The 27,092-nt window shown below is 36.3% G+C and overlaps 4 protein-coding genes across 9 annotated transcripts; 1 reads left to right on the forward strand and 3 right to left on the reverse strand.

The window, feature by feature from the left end:
* Positions 1 to 591: 591 nt before the first annotated feature.
* On the reverse strand, positions 592 to 10,634 carry LOC132047348 (phytyl ester synthase 2, chloroplastic-like). 6 transcript variants are annotated; one of them, XM_059438373.1, is made up of 14 exons: positions 10,203 to 10,632; positions 8,710 to 8,761; positions 8,477 to 8,532; positions 7,718 to 7,876; positions 7,538 to 7,630; positions 6,269 to 6,375; positions 5,851 to 5,972; positions 5,498 to 5,606; positions 4,395 to 4,525; positions 3,692 to 4,061; positions 2,974 to 3,087; positions 2,023 to 2,108; positions 983 to 1,092; positions 592 to 887 (listed from the first exon to the last, which is right to left on the reverse strand). In XM_059438373.1, exons 1-14 carry the CDS (start codon positions 10,504 to 10,506, stop codon positions 697 to 699), a joined length of 2,004 nt encoding a protein of 667 aa, XP_059294356.1. In that variant the 5' UTR covers positions 10,507 to 10,632; the 3' UTR covers positions 592 to 696. The 6 variants fall into 6 exon arrangements, with proteins under 6 accessions (XP_059294356.1, XP_059294355.1, XP_059294357.1 ...); XM_059438372.1 differs by having other exon boundaries at positions 7,526 to 7,630; XM_059438374.1 differs by lacking the exon at positions 7,718 to 7,876 and having other exon boundaries at positions 7,526 to 7,630.
* Positions 10,635 to 13,027: 2,393 nt separating this feature from the next.
* Positions 13,028 to 16,688, forward strand: LOC132047350 (uncharacterized). The gene is made up of 4 exons (XM_059438379.1): positions 13,028 to 13,267; positions 15,364 to 15,462; positions 15,552 to 15,660; positions 15,740 to 16,688. The coding sequence occupies exons 1-4, from the start codon at positions 13,038 to 13,040 to the stop codon at positions 15,881 to 15,883; spliced, it is 582 nt and encodes a 193-aa protein (XP_059294362.1). The 5' UTR covers positions 13,028 to 13,037; the 3' UTR covers positions 15,884 to 16,688.
* Positions 16,689 to 18,176: 1,488 nt separating this feature from the next.
* LOC132047352 (protein AUXIN SIGNALING F-BOX 2) lies at positions 18,177 to 20,798 on the reverse strand. Its single transcript, XM_059438380.1, has 3 exons — positions 20,229 to 20,798; positions 19,007 to 19,502; positions 18,177 to 18,933 (listed from the first exon to the last, which is right to left on the reverse strand). Exons 1-3 carry the CDS (start codon positions 20,687 to 20,689, stop codon positions 18,196 to 18,198), a joined length of 1,695 nt encoding a protein of 564 aa, XP_059294363.1. The 5' UTR covers positions 20,690 to 20,798; the 3' UTR covers positions 18,177 to 18,195.
* A 3,366-nt stretch (positions 20,799 to 24,164) lies between these two features.
* LOC132047353 (uncharacterized) lies at positions 24,165 to 24,865 on the reverse strand. The gene has a single exon (XM_059438381.1). It carries the CDS (start codon positions 24,850 to 24,852, stop codon positions 24,355 to 24,357), a length of 498 nt encoding a protein of 165 aa, XP_059294364.1. The 5' UTR covers positions 24,853 to 24,865; the 3' UTR covers positions 24,165 to 24,354.
* Positions 24,866 to 27,092: the final 2,227 nt, after the last annotated feature.

Here is a 27,092-nt window from a genome sequence, read left to right on the forward strand (position 1 = left end):
ACTATTGGCGTTAATTAGACTTGCTACAAATGGTTTTGACCGATTTCAGAATTACTATACTTTGAACGACCGATGGAGGGACCACTTCACCTAAACATCTTTTGCCTAATCAATTTTGGTCTCTTTTTCCTCTTTTATTTCTACAGTCAACTAGAGCAAACAATTGTCTGATTCTATTTTTGATTACCCTGTTGTTGAGGTGTGCAAATGAGATTATGTCCCCTACCCAAAGAGACCGTCCGTGTTTTTGGCCATAGTTAAAGAAATGATTAAAACTTAATTCTTGTTATATAAGTTTGGCTTTCACTTCTCAAAACTTCGCACAAAAAAAAAAAAACAAAAAAAACAAAAAAAACACTCAACTGATCAACCAATATTAACGTAAACATTTGGCACAGGTAATGGATGGTAATAAGTGGTCTTCCTCAAACTTAGCGTTTAACCCTGCCTTATGACTATGAGCTACTGACTGAGCTCCCCACACCATGTAAAGATTGATCAACTCGCTGCAAAATGCGATCTGCTTTATAGTAAATACCCAAGTAAATAACTTGTATACTAAATGATGCATAGCTTCTTATACAAAAGTAGGAGAGAGAAAACGGTGGGCATTATCATTATTATTATTTTATTTTTTTGTCAAGAAGGTGCACATTTTATCCAGGGGAAATAAAGAATTAAATATGTGAAAAATAACTATAGGTCAAATGTGGGAACTTCAGAATCAAAGCCATGGCTAGCCTGGTAAGGGAGGCGGGCCATGATGCTCCTATACGGATCTTTTTCTCTTTTCTCCTTCAGGTAACCAATGCATCTCTCAACCTCAGACTTCACTTCCAGGTATAATTCATGTGCTTTCTCCCTGCTTTTTAGTTCCTCCTTCCTCCCTGCAACAAGTAAAAGGTCATCAAATATCACCTCCAGGCTTCCCCAGCATATATGGCAAGGTTACGTTAATACAGTGAGATACTACAGGAATTACCTTCTGTTTCAATTGGCTTGCCGAAGTAGAAGTAAAAACGACCAGGAACTTTTGGAAGAATGATTGGAAGATGTACATCTTGGTTTGAAACCTCTCCTTCAGTGTCATTTCTGGGTTCACATGCAAGACAGCATCCCTCCGTGAAATTTAAGTATTACTGAACTAAGTGGTTCGCGAAGTGGACCAAAATAAATAGAGAGAATAACCGCAAGTAAGATACTAGTAGCATCAACTTCTATTTTGGCCAGACTATCAATGTTAAAAGTTTGACCAACTTGTTAAGTAGTCCTCCTTATGCACAGCTTTTTGCTCAACTGACTTCCTTAGCCTACCTTTCTTCAAATTTAATGTTTTAGGCTAATATGCAACATTGTCATTGATAAATTAAACAGTCAAATAGGTGATATCCATTATTAGCACCACCACATGCTAAGTAGATGATATCGCATGGCACAAATTATGTTTTAATTGGTCTAAAAAGGTTGAACATGTTAGGTTTTCAACAGTAATGCACATTTCTAGTCTTCTAGCAAGAAGAAAGAACCACCATGGATTTCCACCTTGCGTGCAGCAAACAAACTTCAATGTCCATTGGCTAATACAACATATATAGAGATTAAGGGCGTGGATGGTAAGAGAAGTCATTTTCCACGAAAATGTTTTCTGTGAAGAAATCATTTTCGGTGTTTGGTTGATAGAATTCAAAGGGAAAGGGGAAGGGAGGGGGGGGGGGGGGGGGGGTTGCGATGATTTCCTTCATTGATGGGCAAAAATCATTTTCTTACAACTATCTAGACTTTTAAACTTCATATTACTTGTTTCAACTTACACAGAAAATTATTAGTAATCTGTAGTTCTGAAAATTTTCATCAAACCACTCTCCGATTTGCTAATATATTATTTTTTCGAAAAACATTTCCTATTCGCCAACCAGACAACGGAAAACGTTTTCCAGGTAAACATTTACCATGAAATATGACTTCCATCATACCAAACACACACTAAGTCGGATAAACTAAGGAAAGAACAAACTCAGATACCTTAGCTTCTCCACTTGACCAGTTAACTCCTCTATGCCAGCCTTGAAATAGGGAATCTTCATCAGGTCATCGTAATCAAGGAGCATCTGATTGAAAGATTGGTGAGTGAACAAGAGGATGACTTGTGTGATATAAAAGTTGCTATTTCCTCCAATAAGGAAAACTATCTCAATGTTAATCAGAGCAAGTTTAGAATAACAGCCGGGCATAGAGAAGCATTATCTGTTTAATTGTTTCTTAAGGAAAGAGCTTCGGGGTAGTCAGATCTCTCCACGTGCTTGAACCAAATTTTCCTCTTTATCTTTCAACATAAAAGCAAAAGAACATGTTCTCCATGCTCAAAACTCTGTTTTGGAGGGATGTATTAGTAGATGAAAGTCTTTTTATAATGAGAAAAATATCATCACCAGCCAAACATAAGATATGACTCATACTTTACAACTCGGCCTTCTTAGCATGTAGAGCACTTATAATCTTACCGCGAAGGTACGGGTTATTACATAGCTCATATTTCATGATCATGAGGTTCATAACATAATTGTCATAAAAAAGAATTCAGCTTCATGATTTCTTTCTTAGAATCTTCTTATGGTAGTTACTTGACAAGTTTTAATATATCCATTTGTAAACTCTTTTTCTTTTCCTTTTCGAGCCATCTGAATTGGGTAACCTCAGCACTAGAAAAAACCTAAAGGATTCAGTTCAACTATTAAAATACAACTGAAGCAACAAGCTGTTCTGTGCCATCACACCTTTCCATTCGCCCTTCAACAATGATTTTCATCTTGTCGTTGTAAGTATGCAACATTGCTTTAGGCAATTGTTTTTATATTATATTTATGCATCCCAAATAAAACTAACTCAACTTTTGTAGTGAAACAGATCCACCAGAATAGATGTTGCATGTTCTCATTAAAATATTTCAAGAAACTATTTAACTCGAGAGACTACCTGGCCAATATCATCTTCTCCCACTGAACCAAAAGGTATAATTTTAGCTCCAAATCTAGCTGCCATTCTGACAAATTCAGACTGTTCTGGCCAGAACAATTTGTACTCCTCCCCCTGAAGTCAGAATACCAAATTATTAGAAAAGCAGGCATGCTTTTATCTTCTGGTCATTGGCTATTTAATAACCTTATTCAACATTTAGAACAGCAAGGATTACTGCTATTGTTCCAAGTCAATCTCCCATTTCTTAAGCAAATATCTTTCAACAACTTATTTCAGTACTTAACCTTGGCCTTATATGTTAGATATACACTTATCAAGCTTTCCCTAAAACCACAGACAAAAAAATATATAGCATCTTGAGAAATCAACAGGTTTATAAATTTCAATTTTGTTTTCATTAATATGAAAATGACCATTTAATTCTACATTTAGTGACCGGGTCAATTTCCTATCATAATTAGTATCTTCAGAACATGTAAATATTGACTCATTAATCGTTTCACCTGATTTTATGTTTCAAGTGGAGCAGAGACAAAATCACACAAATTAATCACAAACTTGTAAAGAAATGCAACCCTTAGATTCTTAAATAATATTTTTTTCCTGAGAAGTTAACGTTTGCTGTATATAACTATATATATGGACTGCAAGTCACTAAATATAGAAATATTTTAAGTAGAGCATTTCTAAGCAAGATGTTTTAACTAGATAATACCTTCCGGTGAAGAGCTTCCCGCATGCCCCCAGGATACAGCAACATGTGGGATTTTGATGATAAAAGTTTATAGAAGTTAGGTGCCGACACGGGAACTGCACCCATAAATCGGTAATCATCATACATTGATAACGCAGGCATATTTCCCACTCTTGCTCTCTTAAACATCAATGGATGTGCTATGCCTCGTAGGACAATCTTATGTTCATTCCACAAACAGGACACCAAAGGAACTAGTTCAAGTCCAAGCATCATGTGATAACCAACAAGTAAGACTGGGCCTTCAGTAGGAATTCCAGTCAGACCCCGAACAACATTCCCATTTTCGAGAGTTGATATCATCACAGGGTTGAAGGCAACTTCCATCCACCTGTGTTTTAATCAGTCACACAAGTACAAACAATTAAATAAGCTTGCAGTATTTGTGTTATTTATCAAATGAACAAAGTACACGTTAAATAGCAGATGCAGAAGACTTGATTCACTATGCCAAAAAGAGCTTCTGATTAGCTTAACCATAGTTAAGTAGTCCAAAGGTAGCATCTTATATAGAGAAGCAAGACCGCCATTAAAATATTTTGTCAGCGTGGAACCTCGTTAACTAGATATCCTGTCTATGCACTTAGAGCACAATATACAACTGTCAGTGACCAGGAAGCAAATTATGCGTCCTACAGTTCCAACAAAGAGCAGGACAATATACCTGTACGGTTTATACACGCTGTCAAACTCAGAAGTGCTTGGCGGCACAAAATCTGTGACGAAGTCAAGGTGTCTTCCACGTCGATAAAAATTGGCACCCGTTATGACAGTTACCAAATTAAAGTCTGCTTCCTGCACAAAAAATTCAACTTATCATATACCCCAGCATGATTCGGTATGAATGCTTTAAAAGTTGGAGTATTATCTTTGTGGGTACCCGAAGTAACCAGTTATATGTATGCAGCACTTAGAGCGTACAGGTAGGCTATTGCAGGACTATACAGCCTATTATACAAACTGCCATGGCACTGATTCTTCCTGTAGGACGTAAGGCATATAATATGCTACTATGTGACATATTTATGGAATCACACTGATAGAGTAAATCTGTTGGAAGGCAACATTGAAGTTTGCACTTTTTATCTTCCATCTTGGCGAAGAAGAAAAAAAGTGCAATATCAGGACTGTAGCATACCTGACCTGATATCCTAAACTACAGCAGATATTAGAAAATGAGAGAAAAAGCTACAAACTTCAGCTGATATACAAACTGCAAGGAAGATTCCAAGTTGGAAGAGTGCAGCGAATATCCCAATAATCAACAACATAAAATGAATGACAAGGACCTACATTTTTCCTAAGCAGCTAGAAAGCACACTCTTAACAGAAAATTGCAAGGGCCAAACATAGAGGGCTTGCTATCATCTTACCTCACTATGCCCATAACTGATCCTTGAGGTCCCATCTCCTACTTCACTTATTCCTAAGCCTATTCATTCACTAAGGGGCATGTTTTTTGCTCCATTTTACAAAAAAAAGCATTTTTTCTTTTTGTTTTTCCTTTTTTTTGTCATTGAATAAACCTCAACGAGACTTCAGGTACAGGGTTTTTGAAAAGAAATCTATCTATATTTGATGCAGAGTCTACTCAAGAAGTTCTCTGCTTTGTTTCGTTGTTTGTTGACAAAGATTACTCCAAAGAAAGTCTCTGAACTATTACCATTTGCATTAGCAGTTATCAATCTGGTATAGAACTGAAGCCATTTGTGGAAGTTGGAAAGAGGAATTGGGTCTCAAAGGGTTTGGAAAAGAAGAACAGCCTACCAGGAGAAGGACATGACCACTGTTATTAAATCTCCGGATCTCACAGTTTGGAAGCATCTGACGAAGCTTCTCAGATTCCTCAAGGCTGGGTATCAAGCGATCCTTTCCACTGCATAGAAATATAACTCTTAGCCACGCATAGTGCAGTTGTGAAAGCTAACCAGAATTAGGTATTGCTCGAAATGTCTGGAAAAAGAAGAGAATGCAACAATTCTAGTCTACACTAATAAACTTCTTGTAAAGATGACAATAGAGAGAGAGAAAATCAACTATTTCCCGGGAGGGAGTAGGTGTTTAAAAATCTCGCTCTCATCAAATTTTACCACTGACACACTGGAATTCTGAAGAATTACCTCGAAAGTACCAGAGTTTGTGCTTTGACAGCATGAAGGCGGGAACTGACAAAAGCTGCGGCTGCTTTGAGCATCTTCAGCCGCCAGATAAGTGTTCCTACAGGTAACACATCAGCCAGCACCTGCGACCTTTTTCATCATTTTCTTGCTCAAACTGACAACAAGAACAAACTCTAACTGAACATATCAACTAATAATGGTTATCTAAGTTAAAGTCTTCGAAGTATCAAAGCTAGAGTGGAAAAAGAAGATACCAACATGGATAGACATGGTCAACATAAGGGAATGTCATCAATGCTAAGAAGATGCCACAAAGAATAAATTGATGAAAATGTCCGAATGCAACATTTTTTTCTAGGGTGACCAGAGGGATGACTTTCACATTTAACCTACTGAGTTTAAGACTTTTGGACCTTACAGATAAGTAGGATGAAAATGCTACATCACCACGAAATAACTCTGCTGCTGCTTGTTGCAAAGGGTGTACGCTGCCAGGAATTGCCACTGCCACTCTTGCAGGAACACCTAATCATTGTAATTGAATCAGTTGTCAATTTCATCTAAAAGTTTACCGCAAAGTAAACTCAGTTAACCAATTTAAGCAAGAAAAATGGCAAGTATCCACTGAAGTTATTTAGTTCCAATCAACAACTAACGCCTCAATCCCAAGCAAGTTGGTCGGCTATATGAATCGTCACTCCATTTTGAGCACTTCACAGTCCAATATTAAGGAGGGATTTAGTCCCAATCAACATGATAAATAAAACTAAGAAGATGTAAATTTATTCTTGCAAGCACTAAAAGAACAGGTGATGATGTATTAACATTACAAATCAGATGCATATGAACATATACATATACATATACTTCATCAAGAGAAGTTTAAAAGACAGGTTGTAATAACAAGATGAGGTGTTTTTCTAAATCTATTTCTTCTCAAAGAATTATGCATACAGCAAACATATCTGAATGATTTGTTCAATATTGGGATTAAGTTCTTCAAGTTATTGGTTTTTCTGACTCAGCAGTCAAACCTTTCAAGTTGAATGGAAGTTTGTGGTGCAAGTTAGAAAAAACAAAGACCAGAATAAGTTGCTGCACACTTTGAAGAAGTATGGTTTGTCTCAACAGATACACACATCTTTTGGAGCAAGATACAACGTGAAGTGAGAGATATGTGATTATATATAGTGAAATAGATAGGCAAGTAAAACATCTTAATTAGTGACGGGATGTTTAGCATGTTTCCTCCTACGGCCTAAAAAGGCAACTCATACAATTCTAGTCAACAAGATTTCTGATAAAAAAAATTCAGAAGAAATAAATAGTCCTGAAGCTAGGATCATTTATCTACCAAACCAAACAGTTTACATTTAGCACGGAAACCAAGTACATGTAGGAAAAACAACTTCTCTTTTGGTAGATTTCTGGAAAAACTGAGTTCGGGAGTATTTAAAAAAAAAAAAAAAGTTAACCTTTTCTGGAAAAATCATTCAAACAAACAGTTTTTAAAAAAACTCAAAACAAACTCCATTTCTGGGAACTTCAAAACGAATGCCACCAAAATATACAAGTACGAGTTGTTAGCAGTTATCATAATGCTAGTTTAGCAAGTCAAAATTCCATCCACTTGAACTATAATTCTCATAAATCAGAGGATGAAGGTAATAATTACCTGTAGTCACACTTAGCATTTTAACCATGCTTGGATGAAGTTGCTCAGGAATGACTTCTGACAACGTTATCAGATTTTGCAGCTGAGACTCCCGTAAACGTGTGGCTGAGACACATCATTGCAATAAGAACTATGAAATGATTCAGGAAATATAAAATTTTCTCACATAATGATAATGACATGCTTTTCAACCTGGGTTTGCCAAAATTAGAGCAAGATCAATATGTGGATTACGAGCAGCAACAGCAAGTGCTAGACATCCGCCAAAAGATTCTCCAAGAAGATAGATGGGACGTCTTGGTGCATGGTGATTCTCTGACCTAACAGTTGCTTCAACCAGGTGCACCAGGTCTGAAGGACAGTTAACGGAAAGTATATTCCACTTTTACTTTCATTCAAATGATAAAACTAGCACACATTCACAAGTTTAAAAAGAAAAACTGCTTAAGATGGAAACAGGACAGGTTTGTCTAGTAACATTGTCCAAACTTTAAAGTGGACACGAGTTAAATTACATATTACAAAGAAAGGCAAAAATGAAAAAAGCACAAAGATATCAGGGCATAGACATTTCATTTTAATGTTTAAAGAGTAACTGCATGGCTTTCCCAAATGCACCGCGTGCTCAGATTTGTTAGCTGATTCATAACTCTCTCATTCAGCTGAATCTAAAGGGATCTTTTTCACAAATTACATAAGATCTATACCTGTTATGCAACACTAAGAAAGAGGATTTGACTTCAGTATATGATAATAGTAGTAATACATCCTCAGATCATCGCTTCTGAATTTCCATGTAGATCATACAACGAGCCAAAATTTAGAGGCAACAGCTCTTACTACCATTTCTACTCTTTAAATATTCTTATTCAGATGTTTGGTTTCCATCTATTAAAATTCAAGCAAGCAATTTTGCCTAAGAACACAACAGGGAGATGAGGAAGGAGAGACCTGAGAACGATGTTCGATCTGTAACTGGAACATGGAGACACCATATATTGAAGATCCTTCACGTACGCAAAGCACCGCCCAAAAAGAAAAAAAAAGAAAAAAAGAAGAAGAAGAAGATAACTTAACAGGATATTTTTTTCAGGCACAACACAAACTTCTTAAGGACAGTAGTGCTGAAAATCAAACATTTTAAATTCTGACATGGTGCGAAAAAGTTCAAATCACAAACTTACCTTCCAAGTCTTTTGTGATGCTTTATAAGGCCAAGTCCAATACCATCAATCCCTGCAATGTTCCAAGTTAATAGAACCTAGCTTAATTAACTGACAGAGTAGCTATTTAGATCACTGTATGAACAGTTCATAGACGATGATATAGAGAAGGATATCTGTCCAGCGTGTGCTACATATCAATATTTGCACTATGGCTTTGTTCACGAACAATCAGTTACAAACTTTGCCGTTACAGCGAGTTGAGAGGATTTTAATGTTATTATATAAGAGGATCAGTAAGCTAGAGCCTATTATTATGTCCAACAACTTAATATTTGTTTAATTCCTTTTGTAAAAACAAAACATAGTTGAGATAATAATCGAAGTCCAACATAAGATAATCCCAAAATTATTACACAATGTCTAATAGCATACTTAACATTCTACAAACAATATTATTTTATACAATTTTTCACAAGTTTGTAAAATTCAATCTATTAACTATTCAACTTTAATAATGAAAATTTTATTTTACTATTCTTTCATAAGTACTTTTACATATAGAAGTTAAACTAATATCCTAATTTTTGTACTTATTCAAATAAGTAACATAAAGTGGGACAGAGGGAGAATCCTTCTGGAGCTAGGAATCTAACAAAACCACAAGACAGATATATAGTACAATATAACAATGCAATACAGCAAAATTGAGGCATGTAAAATTCAAAAGTTAGCTACAATAGTTAGTGCTCTTTATTTTCTCGTTCAAATGTTTTTTTACAGTTATGTCTTCTATATGATGTCTTGTTCATAAAAGGTGGAATACTAAGATGTTCGTACCTTAGCTTTACTGCGGTTGTATAACAATCATGAGGAGTTGAGTATGACGAGGAAGTAATGTAAATGATAAAAGGAAAACGTAGATATATACTGCATCCTATGCTCGTAGAGATCGGTAGCAGCTATATTATCAGTGACTAATACCGTCCCATGTCTGATGATGACTGGAAAAACGTGGACAGTTAGGTAGGTAGAAGACACAATCGAAACTTTCTACTCTCACTAATTAGCAGTTTACTAATACTGACATGTCCTGATTTTAGATAGGAAGATTTAACGGTCGAGGATTAGGATACAAGTAGTTGAGTTTCTTAGGGTGTGAGAGATGGGGGCTAACCTTTCCATATCTTCTTCTTCCTTTTCTTAGTAGTATTATCTTTATTTTAGTATCACTATCCTTATGTATGTAGTACTGAAATTGTCAGATCTCTTCATATTTTGCTGTCTTATTTCTCTTATATTTCTGCATTTGACTATATATTTTTTTTAGCTGAGAGTCCACTTATGAAACTACACTGGCTTAGCTATGTTGTTGTTGTCGTGGTAAAACTGACATGTCCTAATCCAGATCGTTTTTTCTTCTCTTTCTGCTTTATCGTCTATTCATTCAAGATAGTATATATTAGCAGAAGATAGAAAATGAGTAAAGTTGGTGATTCATTTAATTAAATGACCTGGTAAGTAGAGCAAGAGAGGGGAGTCTTTGACAGGTGGACCGCATTCCAAGGGGGAAAACCAGCATGGTGGCCCACCGGAGCCAATCATATCCTTGCTCCATTCCATGTAATCTTTCATAATCAAACTTGTTTTCTCAGTTATGGAGTTGCTGCTTCCCTTGTTGCTCGACAGAGCAGGCCTCATCTGTGTTGGCGGTTGTGATGCACGCACCAAATAATTGAATCTGACGTGGAGGTATGATGAGTTCCGATATTGGAGCAGCGGCGAACCACCGGCAGCCGTGTAAGCGCCAGCAGCCATTGGACAAAAATCAAAATGCCTTTCCTTTCTGCAATAAGCTTTTTGCACTATATGTAATGTAAGAAAAAGTATTGAAATGGAAACCTCGCTATCTTTGACTTTTTCTCCTTTAGTAATGAATTCATGACTACCAAATTACCAACATGTAGAGATGTCTTCTGGACCCCACACCCCACTTAATCACTTTTTCAAACTTTTGATCAAGTACGTAAAAGCCAACCTTTATTAACCCATCCAGATGCTAATTGTTACTCTTAGGCAAGGTTTGGTAAGATGGATAATTAAAAATAGTGATGGAATGAAAATTTAATATTATTTTATTTTTTATTTGGTTACTAATTATGGAATAAGTTATTTTAGGATTAAAAATAATGGTGGGATAACTTATACCCGTGCAATAGTAATTCTGGGGTAATTTATCACAGGATAAAATAATGAAATTGACTAAAATAGCTTTGAGGTTCTCAAAACCCTTTTTCTACTACATAAAGTGGAGAGTATTTTTGTAAACAAACAACTTTTTCTTAAAAGTTCTTACTTTTAATACAACAAACCAAACAATCAATAAGAAATAATATCAGGATAACTAACCCCAACATAAATAATCTCAGTATAACTTATTCCAACATAATTAATTCCATCATAACTTGTGTTCAAACCAAACGACCCCTAAGGGGTAAGACAAGTAATGCAAGGATTGTAATGCTGAGATTATTTTTTATCAAGTGTTTGGTTCATAGTATTAAAAATTAGATATACAATGTATAATCTAAGCTTGTGTTTGGTTTAATACTGAAAAAAATCTTCTTTGCAATTATACCCTAAATATTTGTGGGATTTTCTATTTCATGAATTGGGAAAAGGGCTTGAGCGGTAGTTTAGTCATCTTAGGGGTCTTATCCAGGTATAGTTAAGCCTGATATAAGTAATCCCTTGATTTCCTTGGTATTAAATAAGCCTCCTCGGTTAGATAAGCCCCCTATGGTGTATAAGTAATCCATGTATTATGTATGATTAATTTGAATTGAGTAACCAAACATTGTATTGGATGGACTAAATTTTAATACAAGGACTATTTTGATTAATACAGCCTACCAAATGACCCCAAGTGATAATGCTTGTAGTACTTAATTTGGATGGGCTGTACAGGCTGCTTTTATATGAACTCTGTCTAGTTGTTGCATGCCGCACAATTTCTTCGGTAACCAACCTTAAAAGGCGCATTGGGAAACAACTTTCTTATTGAAACAACAGGAGGTTAGCAAATTAGATTATGGTGAAGCATATTTCAATAAATTTGAATTTTAACCACTTGATAACTAAATGATGATGCTGTCTATTTTGTACACACCACACGCTAACAACAACAGGTTAGCAAATTCGATTATGATGAAGGGATTGCTCTATCAAAAGTATATGAAATTAAACACCGAGAATATTATATTCTTCCTCGAATCTACTAAGAGCTATTATGCGTAATAAATAGATATTAAAATGAATTTTCTTCTCAAGTGAAAGGGTAATTGGAATGGCCACCGCGCTAAAGAGAAATTAAAATATTTGTTCTTCTCTAATTTGTGAATGCTTAATAAATCTAACAGAGTGGACAAAATCCCTCTAAAATCATATTACGAATAATTACATATTATGCGTCTGTCTTGGTCAGATATGGATCCTTTTATTTGCTTTAATTTCTTGACATTGATTTATCTTATCTACGCTGATAAGATATAAATATTACTCCAATCCAATTTAGCTTGATTTTCAAATGAATGTTACGACGAACCGCCAACTCAACAAAGGAAGCTGGTTCTCGTTCTTTGGACCAACCTATAATTGAATAAAAATGAGTTCGGCACTATTTTTCACAAACGGGGAGAAAGCAAGTGCTTTCCCGCCCGAAGAGCCTCCAAAACAGGATATGATGTTAGGGTCAGGTGGCCAATTTATAGCGATCATTAGAATTTCGTGACAAGGCAACTTGAAGATTTTATGTTAATCCACTAGAATAATCAAGATTTGGAATCCAAAATTTGGCGGTGATTAGAATTTGTGACAAGATTACTATTCAACGGAGATCCACCAATATCGTGAAGATTTAGTGGCCATGGTGATTTTTGGTTGTAAATCTATTTTTATACTTTTTTTAAAATAAGGTCAAAACTTAAATAGTGACATGGAAGGATCACATTTGTCCAATTCACCCTATTAAATGAGAAACTTCCCTAAATAATAATAGCCAACAAATGTATATATTTTTACATATTAATGTATAATATATATATATAAAATATACATTTTCATATATAATAGTGTATATTAGTTGTACTTTTGGCTGGTGAATGTAATTAATTTTTACCGACGGGCCAAATGTGTAATTTAGCCATTTATTAAGAGAACAACTTGAAACTTGGGCTTAATAATCAAGTGGCCCATATGTGTTTAGGTTGAGTCCAGTTTAGAGCAACGTCACTGGAAAAAATTAGACGAATGATATTGGAACATGTGGCTAATCTGGGATGCATAATGCTATGAAATACACGACACGAGAAGGTGAAAAGTCTTGTCATTTTCTGTATCTGAATCTGAATCTGAGCATGGCGGAGAAGGTCATCGTATTAGCTGTATTATGTTTGTCATGGACAATCTCAGCCTCCGACGGGCCATTCATCGTGGCACACAAGAAAGCCCTTCTTACTCGCGTCAAATCAGACATCGAACGTCTTTCCATCTCCATCGACATCTACAACCAAGGATCTGCGTATGCCTTCCCTCTTTTTTACTCACATCCCTACTTCCTATTCTCTTAGGATCTCATGCATTGCTTCCCTAAATCACATCCGACTTTGTTTCCTCTTTCCATATTAGGAAAAGGATTCGATTTAGATAATTAGCATTAATTATAACAGCTGCCTCTCTCCGACCTTACTTGTGGAGTCAAAGCTAATAAATAGTATAACCATAGTTTGCGAGCCTAATCTCAGTTTTCTTCTTGTTTCATTTCCAAATACGGATACGAATTTTCTTGATCTGATTAATTTATTCGGTTACTAAAGGTAATTTATGGAATTATCTTCTTTCTTTCTTGTTTTCTTTTTCCCTTCCCTATTATTGTATAGGGGAAGTGCAATTTCAAATCGGGAAATCAGATTCTTTTCTTATCGAAATCCCTATAAGATGTTTTTATTGCTGTCTTCTTCTTGAAGGTGAAGCATCTCTTTTGAAAAAGAGACAACAAATTGCAAAATGATCTTTACTGGAATCCCCTTTTGACTTTACCTCCCATCCTCAGTAATTAAGCATTATATTTGTATGTTGCCAAGAATAAAAAGAGTAAAAAATTCTTATCGCACTTTAGATTAGCTTTCATCTCTGTGTCTATTATCATCTGATATTTGCGGTTTGTTGATCTTTAGGGTGTAGTAAGACCCTTCTTAATGATTGCAATTGTAGTTTGATACAACTGATTTGTCACCAACAGGCCACAGTTGAGTAAACTTAACAAACACTGAGATGAATTAAATGAAGGGTTAAATGTTTTAGTTCCAGTCTTTGATTGATAATAGGAGGCTGTAGCTGATAGTTTGGAGTCTAAAATCATTGTCTGCAATCCTTAACTGCTAATTTTTGTGAAAAATGTGAAAAGACAACACATGGGACCAGTTAAAGTTTTAGGATCTGTTTCCTGAAATCCTATCTTCTGAACCTTGATTCTGCTCTGAATCCATCTTTTGCTTAATGACCACCTGAAGATTTAATTAACATCTATATTTATATGTGCGAGGAAGTATATAGGATTACCTCTGCATTGTGGAAATTTAAGACTCTGTTTCTGTGACTTAGATTTCCATTTCATCAGGACAGATTAAAGGATCATTACTGTCAGCTGCTTGAGTGTTAGCTTTTTCCTGGTTTCTCCAATATGAGAGGGCAATTTAACATGAGAGATCACATTATTTCTGGGGCGCTTTAATCAAAGTGCTCATCTGTTGCCTAAAATATAGTATAGGAGACTAGATATCTAAGGGATGCTATATGGTGCGTGGCCCTATGACTTGCCATGTACATTGTGCATGTGGGGTTACGTAATTAAGTTTTGTCCTAGTGCCTTTCTTTTTTTATTTTACCTTTAAGTATGGAAAGTTAGAAGCTGCATTATCTAACTAACTTCTTTGTTTATTTTGTAAGAAACTTGGATTTAGTATTAGAAAAGGGCTTAGTTTTGGGAAAACTGATTTTGTTTTGTTTTCCGCAAACAAATCTTAGTATTTGGATTAATTTCAGTAGAATTGGTTCTGTTTATTTGAAGATGGTCTTCAGTCTGTTTCTTTGGAAAAAATATCACTGGAACCATTATGTATATTTTTAGTAGCTTTTATATGGTGAAATAAATAACATTAAAACCAAAAAAAATCTTTAGTACAAGAAAATGCAGTCGCCTTGGAATAAAATTTGGTTGTTAAGTCTTCAGGGTAAGAGTAAGATAGTAAACCACTAGTGATATTCGGTGAAAATAGTATTTTTCCTTTTTCAATAATAATGTGTTTCTTACTTTCTTTTCACGTCGTCAGCAATCTCTCGGTACATTTCGACATGATTCAAATCTTGTGCTCGTTTCTGAACCATGTGTGCATTAGACTAGTTCCTTGGCTTCAGTGTGGTGATAAGTTAAGGAATATAAGAATCTCATTTGCTAATTTAGAGAATGACTTGGGGGATTGTTTTTATCCTTTCTTGTACAACCGACATCACTCTAAATTGTTCTCAAAATTCCACCTCTAGATTTCTGCCATTTGCTATATACATTATCATTTACCGGCAATGTGCCTTTGACATGAACAAGCTCTTTTTATTCAGGACGGCATATGATGTGAGTCTTTATGATGACAACTGGTCTCAAGATGTATTTGAAATTGTCGCTGGTAACACATCCATGTCATGGGAAAGGCTGGACGCGTGAGTCCTCTCATTATTAGTGGCATCCGACAATTTAATTTCTTTATCTTGTCTCTTTTTTTCATGTTGGTTTGTTTGTCTGATGTCAGTGGAGCTTCTGTCTCCCATTCCTTTGAGTTGGAAGCTAAGAAAAAAACAGTGTTTCATGCGGCACCAGCGGTCATAACATTCCGCATTCCCACTAAGGCTGCTCTACAGGTTTGACACTCTTGCTTATATGCTTCTACTTGATATGCTTGATGTGGGTAGGTGTTAATGAATAATGTTCTCGTTTTAGGAGGCATTCTCAACTCCAATCCTCCCGCTTGAAATACTCGCTGATAGGCCTCCGGAGAAGAAGTTTGACTGGGTAAGCTTGAATACTAGTAGCTGCAGCTGGACAAATTACATAACACATATTTTGTTAATTATAGTTTGCTAAGAGATGAATTTCCCTTTTTTTGCATGGACTGTCCAAAACGCTTGGTGAATATTCACAGGCAAAGGTATGACATCTTCCTACAATAATGTTTAGATTTGATAATGCTTACTATTACCTGAGATTACATACAAAACTGGAGAAATAACCCGTTACTAGGTTATCAGTCAATATCTGATATAGAAAAGACGTATCTGAATTTAGAAAGAATGAGGAAATGGAAAACATATCTTATATCTCTCTAAGAGCTCCCCTAAGTTCGACATGTTAAGTTGAATCTAGAATTTCTGTATCTTACATGTCTAATGTGTTTGCCTTTCAAAAGGCAGTATGGGTTTTCTATGATTATATGATGGCACTTTATAGAAATATTTGTAAGTTGTGAGAATTAGGGCCTCATCTTGTCTCACCTTGTTTGCAGAAGTTGATGGCAAAATATGGTTCCTTGGTTTCTGTGATCTCAATTGTGGTTCTATTTGTGTACCTGATTGCGACCCCTTCAAAGGCAAGCAAAAAGAAACGCTGAATACAAATTAGCTAGCTTGCAACTTGGTCACTATTCAGGCAAGAATGCTTGGAACCTTCAGGCTTATCCTGTTTGTTCTTGTTAGTCAAACAGTTTATGTACCAGTTTTAACTTTTACACTTGTAACAACATCCAAGCAGGTATGAGATGTTAGTCTTCCGCATCTCTCTTAGCTAAGATTTTCGCTTCTATGAGAATTTTGTACTGGGTTCCTTGAAAACCTAAGTTTTGTTTTGTGGGTTTGCTTGCTTCTTGAGCATCAATGATTTCATTTTTCTCACACTTCCAAATGTGCCTTTTCATTATTAAGAGGTGCGAAATATTGCTGGTCGGTTGGATGATGGATCGATTAGAATTGTTTATCTGACAAGGACGACCGGGTTCAAGTAAGGTTCTAATCATTTCAGGATGCTTGTAATATTATAGTTAACCAGTATTTGAGCCTTGTGCACGAGTTCCTTTGGATATATTATGCCTTCTGCTGATGGGTAGTTTACATCCGTAGAGCAAAATTCCTTATTTTGAATGTCTTAAAATATGTTACGGTGACATAATTTAGATCAACTTATGAAACTGCAAGGTACTCTATTCTCTGGAGTTGCTCGACTATGCTTTTACACACAAAACTGTTGAGAAGCATTCTTGTCTTGCTCAACAGTTGCCAAGTTTTTGGAAGGATAAGTACTGACGAAATCCAGACCGTTGAGTAAAGAAACATTTTTCCTCCAAGCCCTTACACCCACTAGTTAAAATGCCTTGCTGCCCATTGACCTCTGCCTCGGCACTCTTCTTCCAAACCCTTAATCCTTACAAATAACAAAGTTCCCCTGTTTTACTCACTCACCTATTTTCCAGCCCGGAATGATAAGAATGGTCATTTTGTTGATAAGGTGAACGAGGGAACAGATATCCAGAGTACTATGTCCAGTTAATTACATGTATCAGTCATATAGGGAGGATAATGCAATAAAAACTGACAAGATATTGATTGATTTGGCCCTCCACCAGAGGAATCAAAGACGAAGCAAATTTGTAGATTATAGAATAAAAGAAGTTCTAATGAATTACCCAATTCACCACTCTCACAGTCGCAAGAGCCACATCGACTAGTAATAGTACAAACACCACAAAAAATGAGCAAAAGAACAAAGAGAAAAGAGCCACATCGACTAGTAATAATACAGACACCACAAGAAATGAGCAAAAGAACGAAGAGAAAAGGAGTATCAAATCTCGAGCTAAAGTCTCCACTATATATAGATACTATATATAGATACACATTCTCCGGCCGCTCAATCTTACTATTGGTGCAAGTTGTAAAGAGTCTTGGTCTCAAGTTAAGCTAGGGTGTCATTCACATAACAAGAAATAATCTAGTTTGGTTTCACCGATACAAGAGATCAGGCCCGAAGTAAGATAAGGTGGGTGCCGGGGTGCCCCAAAGTTTATGACAAGATGACTTGTAATATACAACGAGGATCACAAATCAACGTAAAGGAGTAGTAGATATAATCAAGATATGAGGGGAGAGCTTTTATTCAACATCTCCGGAGAGAGGACATACTTATTGGTTTGCCACGTTTGACAGATGTCAACAGGAGCAGGAGCAATTCACACTAAGGCCAGCTGCTTTCAACTCGCGGACGAAATCGATTCTTCTCATTCCAATAAATAAATGAAGTTTAATTCATCGGTACATTACGATTGCGTAACAGTTTATTTAAACAAACTAAACAAACAACTGCAGTACAAGGAAACGGCCCCAATACAGATGCACACGAATTATCCTCTACAACGTCTGAACAAAATTAGGTGCATCTCTCCTCGGCCCAACCAGTGTGCGATACAAGTACATCTTCTCTATTTTATCATCATGACCATCAGGGCTAGTGATCTCCACATTGAGCGTTGGCATCTCCTGAGCCAGTGCCTTGCATGCTCCAAGGGTCACTTGGCAGGACAGCATACAAAGGGATCGCATTGTTTCATACTTCCTCACGTCCGCCAGCAGTGCCACATTACCAAAAGGGCTATTCTTAATATCAAGTTTTTTCAGTTTTTTGCACCCATTCAACACATATAACATCCCGTCATCACTGTCTCCAGCAAAGTGTATGGTTAGTGTCTTGAGCTGCTCAGCATACATTCCTATGTAAAGGAATACTTGATCAGTTAAAAGACCAGAGAGTCTCAGCCGCTTAAGGCCTTTGCATGACTGTACAATCGCCCCAAAACCTTCATCAAGTGGCCGTTTAGTCATTGCATCTGGCATTTTTGGGCTCACAGTCTGCAATATGAAACAAACTAAATTGGGGCAATTTTTTGCCACAGTTATCAGTGCTGCATTAGTCATCTGTCTGCACATATACGACAATGATTTAAGCTTAGGGCAACCAACTGATACAGCAACCAAGCCTTCTTCGGTAACACCAGAAAACTCTGTCGAAAGGAAGACCCTTAATTCCTGTAACTCTTTACATGTAGAAGCCACAATGCTGAGACCTTTATCTCCAATGATATCTCGAATCTATAGAAAGAAGTTTCTGTTATGTCATGTAATTATCAAGAAAAGAAAGCAGATAAGGGGGCTAGAATCGTACCCATAGGCACTCTAGCTTCCGGCAATGATGAATAAGTTCACAAAGTTTACTACTGCTGATAGGCGAACGGCTCAAATTCAAGGATGTCAAACTCTTGCAGGCTGGATAAATAGCACGTAGGCAGGAAGTATCCACTGTACTGAGAAATCCAGACAAGTTCCTAATTGAAGTACACTTCTGAAGAGCATTCTTTAGTTTATTGTAAGTCTCTGAAACTGGATTAGTGGCAAAGGACCCCACCCCCAAGTCCACCAACTGAGGAGCTTGAAGTAAAATCCTCTGAAGAACAGGAAGAGGCACGAGACAATTTACCCTCAGACTTCTTAGGTTCGGACATCTGGCCACCAGTTTCACGAGAGCTACAAAGTCAACTTGTCCTCTGAGAGAAGCAAAATTTAATGAGACAAGGGTGGTGCAGTCGTCCGGGAAACAACTAAGCCACTGTCCTCTGGCATCATCTGCTAAAGTTTCTTGCAAGTCCAACTCTCTTAAAAACCTGCATTTTAGTGGAACTTCATCAATAAACCAAACTATTGAAAACAAAGTGAAGTTCTGGCCAAAGACAACCTGTCCCAACTTAATTCCACTTAATCATCTTTCATTATCTGTTGTTCTAAATGTGTGAAAAATCTCGTTAATTGCTTGTGAGTGCAAAGCTCTCCTACAAATAGACATGCTCCACCAGAGTATCTGGCGGTGTGAGAGCTGATAAATAGTACTCCTTCCGGTCCAGAATAAATGAATTTTACAAAGCCCAAGAGGTTATTAATTTTTTTTTTTTTTTTTCAAAGTTAACCTTCTCTCCTTGATGGGGTTTTCAACTATTTTTCAAATCACAAACGCTGACTACTTGTACCTTTAAGAAAAGTTTGGGGAACGCAGAAGGGTAATATTGCCAAATAACCCTTTGAGTAGTGTAATAAATTACTTAAGTTTCTAAAGGGGTGTGCCACACCCCAAAAATTCACTTATTTTGGGCTAATTGCAGGGTTGCGGCCCAATAAGGTGCCTTTCACATTAGCAATATCGGCAGGAATTAAACACACACCACCAGGAGCCCCCCCGATATAGGAAGAAATACTTAAGAGGAACAAGGAAGAGAATTGGGGTTAAAATATAGCTTCTGAGTCTGATATGTAGCATCATCATAAAGCATGGCAACAAATTTGACATGATAGTAGTACACTATCCCACAGAGGGAGTATTGCAAACCAGGGGTTACCTGCAATTGGAAGCAATAGCGGCAATACCATCGGTGGAGAAACCTTGACATCCGACCAAAACCAAAGACTTGAAATTAGGAAAGGATTGAGAAATCAAGTGGAGGGTCTTATCGGAAACCACCATCCTCTTCAATCGAAGCTCCTCCAAATGAAGTCCGGTGGAGACGATGGTCTCAATCCAAGGGTGAAGAAAGCCTCCCCAGTGAGGACTGAAAACATAAGAATCAGGCTTCCCCTTCAGGGTTAGGGATTTCAGCCTCGGAAACCGTGCAATCACCCTCTCAGGAGTGACGGCGTAGCAGTTACCGACCAAGACCTTGTCTCTGCTGAGCCTTTCGATGTTGTACCAGGACTTGCACACCACAGACACAGCATTCCGATCCCTGTGACACGTCAGGTAATCGAACACGTGCTCCACCACCTCCTCCGGGAAGTAATAGTACTTCGCCATAACCACCATCAACTCTTCTAACCCTAATTATACAATTCTACAAAGCGACAGACCTCAGTTACCCATAAAGAGTGGTAAGTAAAGTTGATCATCCAAAATACTATTATATATTTGCACATCAACCAAGATAAGGGCAGATCTAAAACCAACAAATCTCCTTGCTAGGGAGTATGAAATAGTAGCGGACAAGATATACGAAGAGACAAACGCAAAACAAACTTTCCCATTTTTGCTCGCCTAATTTCCCTACGATAAATTCTTTTTTTTAAGTTTAACATATTTTCATATAACTGATTAATTAACTTAATTATAAAAGAAACTTATGTGATTTCCAAAAAACCAAAGGCTGGTTGGCCTGATATTCTGTTATTTTTACCAAAAGAAAATTTTAATAATTAAAAAATTAAAATAAGAATACATATGATTAAGTGAGGAGTAGGTGCATAAGAAACAAATGCCTTGTATTATCTAACCACATCAGATAATAGCTTACAACTAAACTAGTTTTGAATACTGCCGATTTGACCACTTTGTTTTTTCATCGAGTATATAAGAAGATTTTTTTGGTATCTAAACTGCCAAAGTAACTGATCAAGGGCTTTCCTTAAGCACCCATTTGGCCATAAGAATTTTTCACTTTTTTTTGGAAAACGTTTTCACTTTATTTGGATATCAACGTTTAGCCATGAAAATTTCTTGTAAAACTCATAAAAACTTATTTTCACTTTCAAAGACATTCAAACAACCAAATGTTTCTTTCGGTAAAAACTTATGACAAGACAACTCCATCTTCAACTCCAACTTCAAAATTCCACATAAAGTGAAAAATATTTGGTTTACATGACCAAACGCCTACTTAATTAAATAAATAGAAGTTGATTTCAACTCCATCTTCAGAACGATTTTTGAGAATTGTTTGATGAGTAACAAAGGTTTTATAGATATGAGAACCCACGACCAGTCCCCCATTTTGAATGGGAATTGAATATGGATTTGGATTTAGAAGAATTTTGGATCTCTTTTTCATTTTGAACCATATCTTTTACGTATTTATTTGTATATTTCCTGTTATGTCCCCATGAATAATTCAAGAAAAAGTGTTTTTATTATTTTACAAGGTAATAAAGAGATTAGAATGTAAATTATTAAAAATAATAGGATTGCAATCACAAAATAAAGCACACATTAAAGGGGCAAATGCTAAGAACTCTACCATAATGGACTGGGCTTAAGTTTGACCTACAGTCCACCTAATCTATTTTCTGACGAGGAGGATTCCACAGATAATTTACATCTCAGTAATAAAATCGTGCAGTCGGCAAAGTTAGTCATATTTAATCAGTAAAGCTCGAGCACAGAGTTGATTTCCTTCATTTTAAGTATTGGACTCTTCATCTTGCCTGCAGGATATGATTAACAAAAAGAAGTAGATCCTACAGTCATCCGTCACAGACAAGTTTCACACATTTGAAGAGTATTCATCCAAAATCGTGAAGCACTTAGCAATCAATGCTAGTCTGTATCCTACGCATCGCTTAAAACTTAATAGCACCAATAACATTAACTGCAACCCCACTACCAAGTTGAACAAAGGTTCTCAGATCCCGAATCCAACTTCCAAGCTCAATCTTCTCCAACTTTTACAGCCCGACGATAGACAGCAGTTAACCAGCTGCCTTCCGTTGGATCATCGAAGTACACAAATCTATTTACCGACTCCTTTACATAAAAAATAAAGCATTATCCAGCATATTTCGAGTAAGTGCACAAGCAAATGTTCCTACAGACTACCATATACACTATACTTACACCCATCATCCAAGTGATGGTTAAAGCACTTAACTATCATCAAAGATAAAAGTACAAAACAATTTAAAGGCTGATAAAAACTGCAGTTTTTCCGTACGTTCATTAACAAGAAGGTAAGAAGAAAGAACCAGAGTACTACTCCACTTCATTACATGTATCTGTTATACAAGGAGGACAATGCAACAAAAAACTGTCAACATCACGCGTTCATTCGCCCTCCTCTGGAGGAAATAAAGTCAAAGAAAACAGCTGAATTGTCGATAACTAGATATTATGATATGAAGAGTCACCCGGTTCACCACTCTCCCAGTCGTAAGAATATCTAGTCACATTGACTGGTAATAATACAACGCCATAAGAAATGACCAAAGAATGAAGGAAAAGGACATTGATGTTGGTGAAAGGAAGAGGTGCTCCACTATGGCCAAAATGGTCATACTCTCATCTCTTACAGGTTAACCCACATAGTTTCTTCAACACAATTAACTACATCACTTTCAACATATATTCAAACTTTGATCAAAACAGATCAGCAACTTTCGTTATAAAATCCAACGTGTCACTGGAAAGACGAGAAAAAACAAATCTTTTACATAAACAGAGTATCCTAAATGGAGCATAATCCACCATCTCTCCCCCATATTCCTTTTTTCCTTTTCAGAAGTCAATATCTTGTTGGAAACACATATGCGGTAATTATCCTATTCCACATCAAACTTTGGTCTATCAGTTCAATAGACTGTTATGTCAAACCAAGTTGTCAAGTGATCATCTTGATCCCTATCAAGTTGTCAAGTGATTTAACCGACATAAGTTATCTTACTTAGGTTCAGATTAGAGCTGTTAGGCACAAACGCTGCAGTCATAACCTGTCATGTATGCGCTCCTTCTTGTAGATTTCTGCTGAGTTCCAGAATCCCAAATGCTTACTATCATATGACGAATTACTCCTTTTTCCTAACAAAAATCATATCCTAGGCAGAGGGCCTCTTTCAACTTACTGCTGATGAACCAAGAATGATAATCAGTCAAGCCAGGTCAAGCAGAGAGCACACACTTGATTTTGTAGATGCTGGCTTTCCTTGAACAACCAAAATTAGTGGTTAAGAGAAACATTATTAACAACATAATTTTTCATGAATGAAATAGAACTGAGATGACAAAATCAGCAGTTAAAGCTTGGTATACAAACTTGCTACACATCAAGAATCATATTCCATCCAAAGAAATAGTTCTGACAACACAAAACCGGCTGACTGCCATTAAAGGTAACGATTGCATCAAACAAAGACCTGTTCTTCCTTTAGAAATGCATGTACATACACATGAGTGACAACATCATGTTAAACATCTGTTAGACAATTCAGTACCCAAATTAGACATGAAACTTAAAGATTGCATCCAAAAATTAGCTTTTGCGAGAAAATTTTCCAAGTGATACTCCATTTACACAATCATAGAGTAACCTTGGCATGTTAGACTACTCAGTGCCTATCATAGACAGGAAACATTGATGTCAAATAAACATTTATTTTCAGAGATTAGCCTATTACAGAGATCATATAAACCTATCTCAAAGACTGCATAGAAGATGCAGCACTTGCTACATATAGCAATTTGTGAAGCATATCTAGAGATTTAATATTTGAAACAATGAGGGAAATAACCAAGAGCAAGAAACCAACTGTAAGAGAGAGATTAATAGCAAATGTTAAGGGTAGCTCAGTTGCTCTACTACACGAGAAATATAGATCCAAGTCGAAATACACAACTATTCGACCACATTGCTAAAGACTTAGGCTTATGTAAAGACTCGATTTTGTTCAAAATTAAAATGGCATTTTTTTGCGGAGATCAAAACTGAATTAAGCATCAGGTTTAACGGGATCATCAGATATCTTAAGGGCGGACTGATGGGTACGCCTTCGAGTCCTGGAGGGAATGATGTTACCCAAATCGACCTCGGCCAGTAGGTCATCAGAGAGGTCAGTATCAGTGTCAACATCAGATTGGCTTCCAAAATCATCACTAGAATCATCATCATCATCCTCAATCATCTTCCCCTTGCCCTTGTCATCCCTTAAAATCCCCTTTCCCTTACGATCCACTACCACCTCACCGTTAGACGGCTCATCCTCCTCCTCCTCGTCATCCTCACCTTCATAGTCCTCTTCGTCTTCTTCTTCTTCGTCCTGCGCGAGTGAAGAATCAGTAGTGGAGAGTTTTTGCTTCTTGTTTACATCGTCGTCTTCGTGAGAGTTGGCAATGGCTTCTTTTTCTTCTTCTCCAACAGGAATATCTTGGGGCTTTCTTTTTAAGGGGAATGTTGTGTGTTCTTCTTCGTCTTGCCCTGCTTCTGCCATTTTTTTTTTTTTTTTGTTTCACCGAGGGGGTTTGGGAGGAACCCAAACTAGGGTTTTTCCTTTGCGGGGAGTGAGTACTCGAGCCTTTGAACCCAACCTCGGTTCTCGTGTCCGGTCCCTTTCGTTTTATAAAAGTAAATATTCTAATGCTATAAAGCAAATAACTTCAATTTAAATGAAAGGATTTCTAATCTAGTGAAAGCTTTGAATTAGTTGCTTGTTTTGGAGCATTTTATTTCTTCACCAATATCGCAGTTGGTTTTATACATGTCACTCGCTATCAAAATTGTAATAGCCAAATGGTGATTAGCAATTTCAGTCAGTTACTGAATCCAATCCTCCACGAAAAGTAAGAAAGTCCGCATATGGCTAATTTAAGGTGAAAAATTGGGTTGCTCCCACGACATTTCCACCCAAGAGAAGCAAACAAAAGACGTTCATAAAAATTCTCGTAAAATCGAGAATCATTCTGTACATGCCATATCATGAAATTATAATTTTTCATTCTTAACATAAGGTTTAAATTTGAATCTTTAATATAAAGTTACGTTTATTAGGGAGCTCTTTCCTCCAATAAAGGATTTTTCTGAAACAAATTCGAATTTAACCAAACCCAATAAAAATATCGAACATCGAAATAAAAAGATAATCTCATCATGTGTTTATAATCGTGAATGGACACAAAGTTAGTAATTACTTCATTAATCCATATTGTTTAATTGACCTTTTTCTGTTTATATGCACATAATATGTTTTATTTGACAAACTAAGGTTTTGTAATACGAATTGGAGTTGTCCCAAATCTTAATGGAATGATTTTATTTGAGATGACCATCATGTTAAAACTAGATCCAATTTAATTGATTTTTTTAATGTTTGTATATTACATAAAAATGTTACATATTAAAAAGTTAGATTTTAAAAGAGAAGCTGGGTTGTCTCAAAATCTTTGAAGAACGATTTTATTTTGAGATAACCGTGAAGGTGACACTAGATTTAGGCCTCATTTGTTTGCATGGCTGAATTTGAATAGTTCAGACCTTAAGCCATTAAGTATATTTATTTACATTAAGATCTAACCACTTATTTGGTCTGAATAGGTCTTAATCATTAAGATCTTGAACAAACTCTGAATATATTTAAGAGGTATTTTGTACCGATAATTTTTACCCCGACTCCACCCATCTCCACCCCCACTCCCACCACCCGTCACACACCTAACCCTCCACTACCCCAACCCCTGTACCAACCCCCACCACCCTACCCCCTACTTACCAAACCCATCACCACCCTACCCCTACCACCCACCTACCTTACCCCCAACCACCCCCTTCACCACTACCCAACCTCACCCTAACCCCAGACCCACCACACCACCACCACTAACCCTCTACCCCTACAACCCTCCCACCCTTAGCTACCTCCACCCACCACCACGCACTTACCCCACCCACCACTATCACAAAGCATTTCCGCCATGACTAGCGAATATAAATGTTTCATTTTTTTTGTCAAATAATATTATTATCTTATTAAATTTGTATTTATTTTCTAATATTTTGTTACTTTTTTATTTAAATTGTATATTTATTATGTTTAAAAAAATATGTTAAGCACATTCAGATGTTGAAAAACAAATAGTTTTAATCATTTAGTATTGAAGGAGAACATCTTAATCATTGAGACAGTATTCGCATTCAAATGTCTTAGTCTTAATAAAAATAAATGAGGCCTTAGATAATTGATTTTTTTTAATGTGATATGATGTGTTATACATACTCCCTCCGGTTTATATTACTCGGTCCATGTTGACTTGACACTCTCTTTAAGAAAGTACTACTCCATTTATTAGGGATTTAATTTACTAAATTAATCTTATTAAATATGCTTTGAAAATTCAAATTTTACTATTAGTATTTTATTTAGTTATTTAATGATGAGGGTAGTTTTGGAAGAAAATAATAAGTTTCTTTTGATTTGCTAAAATGGATAAGTAAAAAAATTATGTTAAGGCCAAGTAAAATGAAAGAGAAGAGTAATAATTATGATTTCTTATAGAATCACTTGTCGTCATTGGTACTTTTCATTTTAATTCGATTCTATAATTAGGCATCGGCGAGGCTTGGGTACTATAATTGTTGTTAAAGCTAAAGTAACACCTTTTAGTTTAGAACATATACATAAGTTGGACTTGTCCAAAAATCTTTGTGGGACTAGATTTAATTTAGTTGATTTTCTTA

Source organism: Lycium ferocissimum, chromosome 2 (assembly GCF_029784015.1).
Source record: "Lycium ferocissimum isolate CSIRO_LF1 chromosome 2, AGI_CSIRO_Lferr_CH_V1, whole genome shotgun sequence".
In the NCBI taxonomy this organism is placed as follows: Eukaryota; Viridiplantae; Streptophyta; class Magnoliopsida; order Solanales; family Solanaceae; genus Lycium; species Lycium ferocissimum.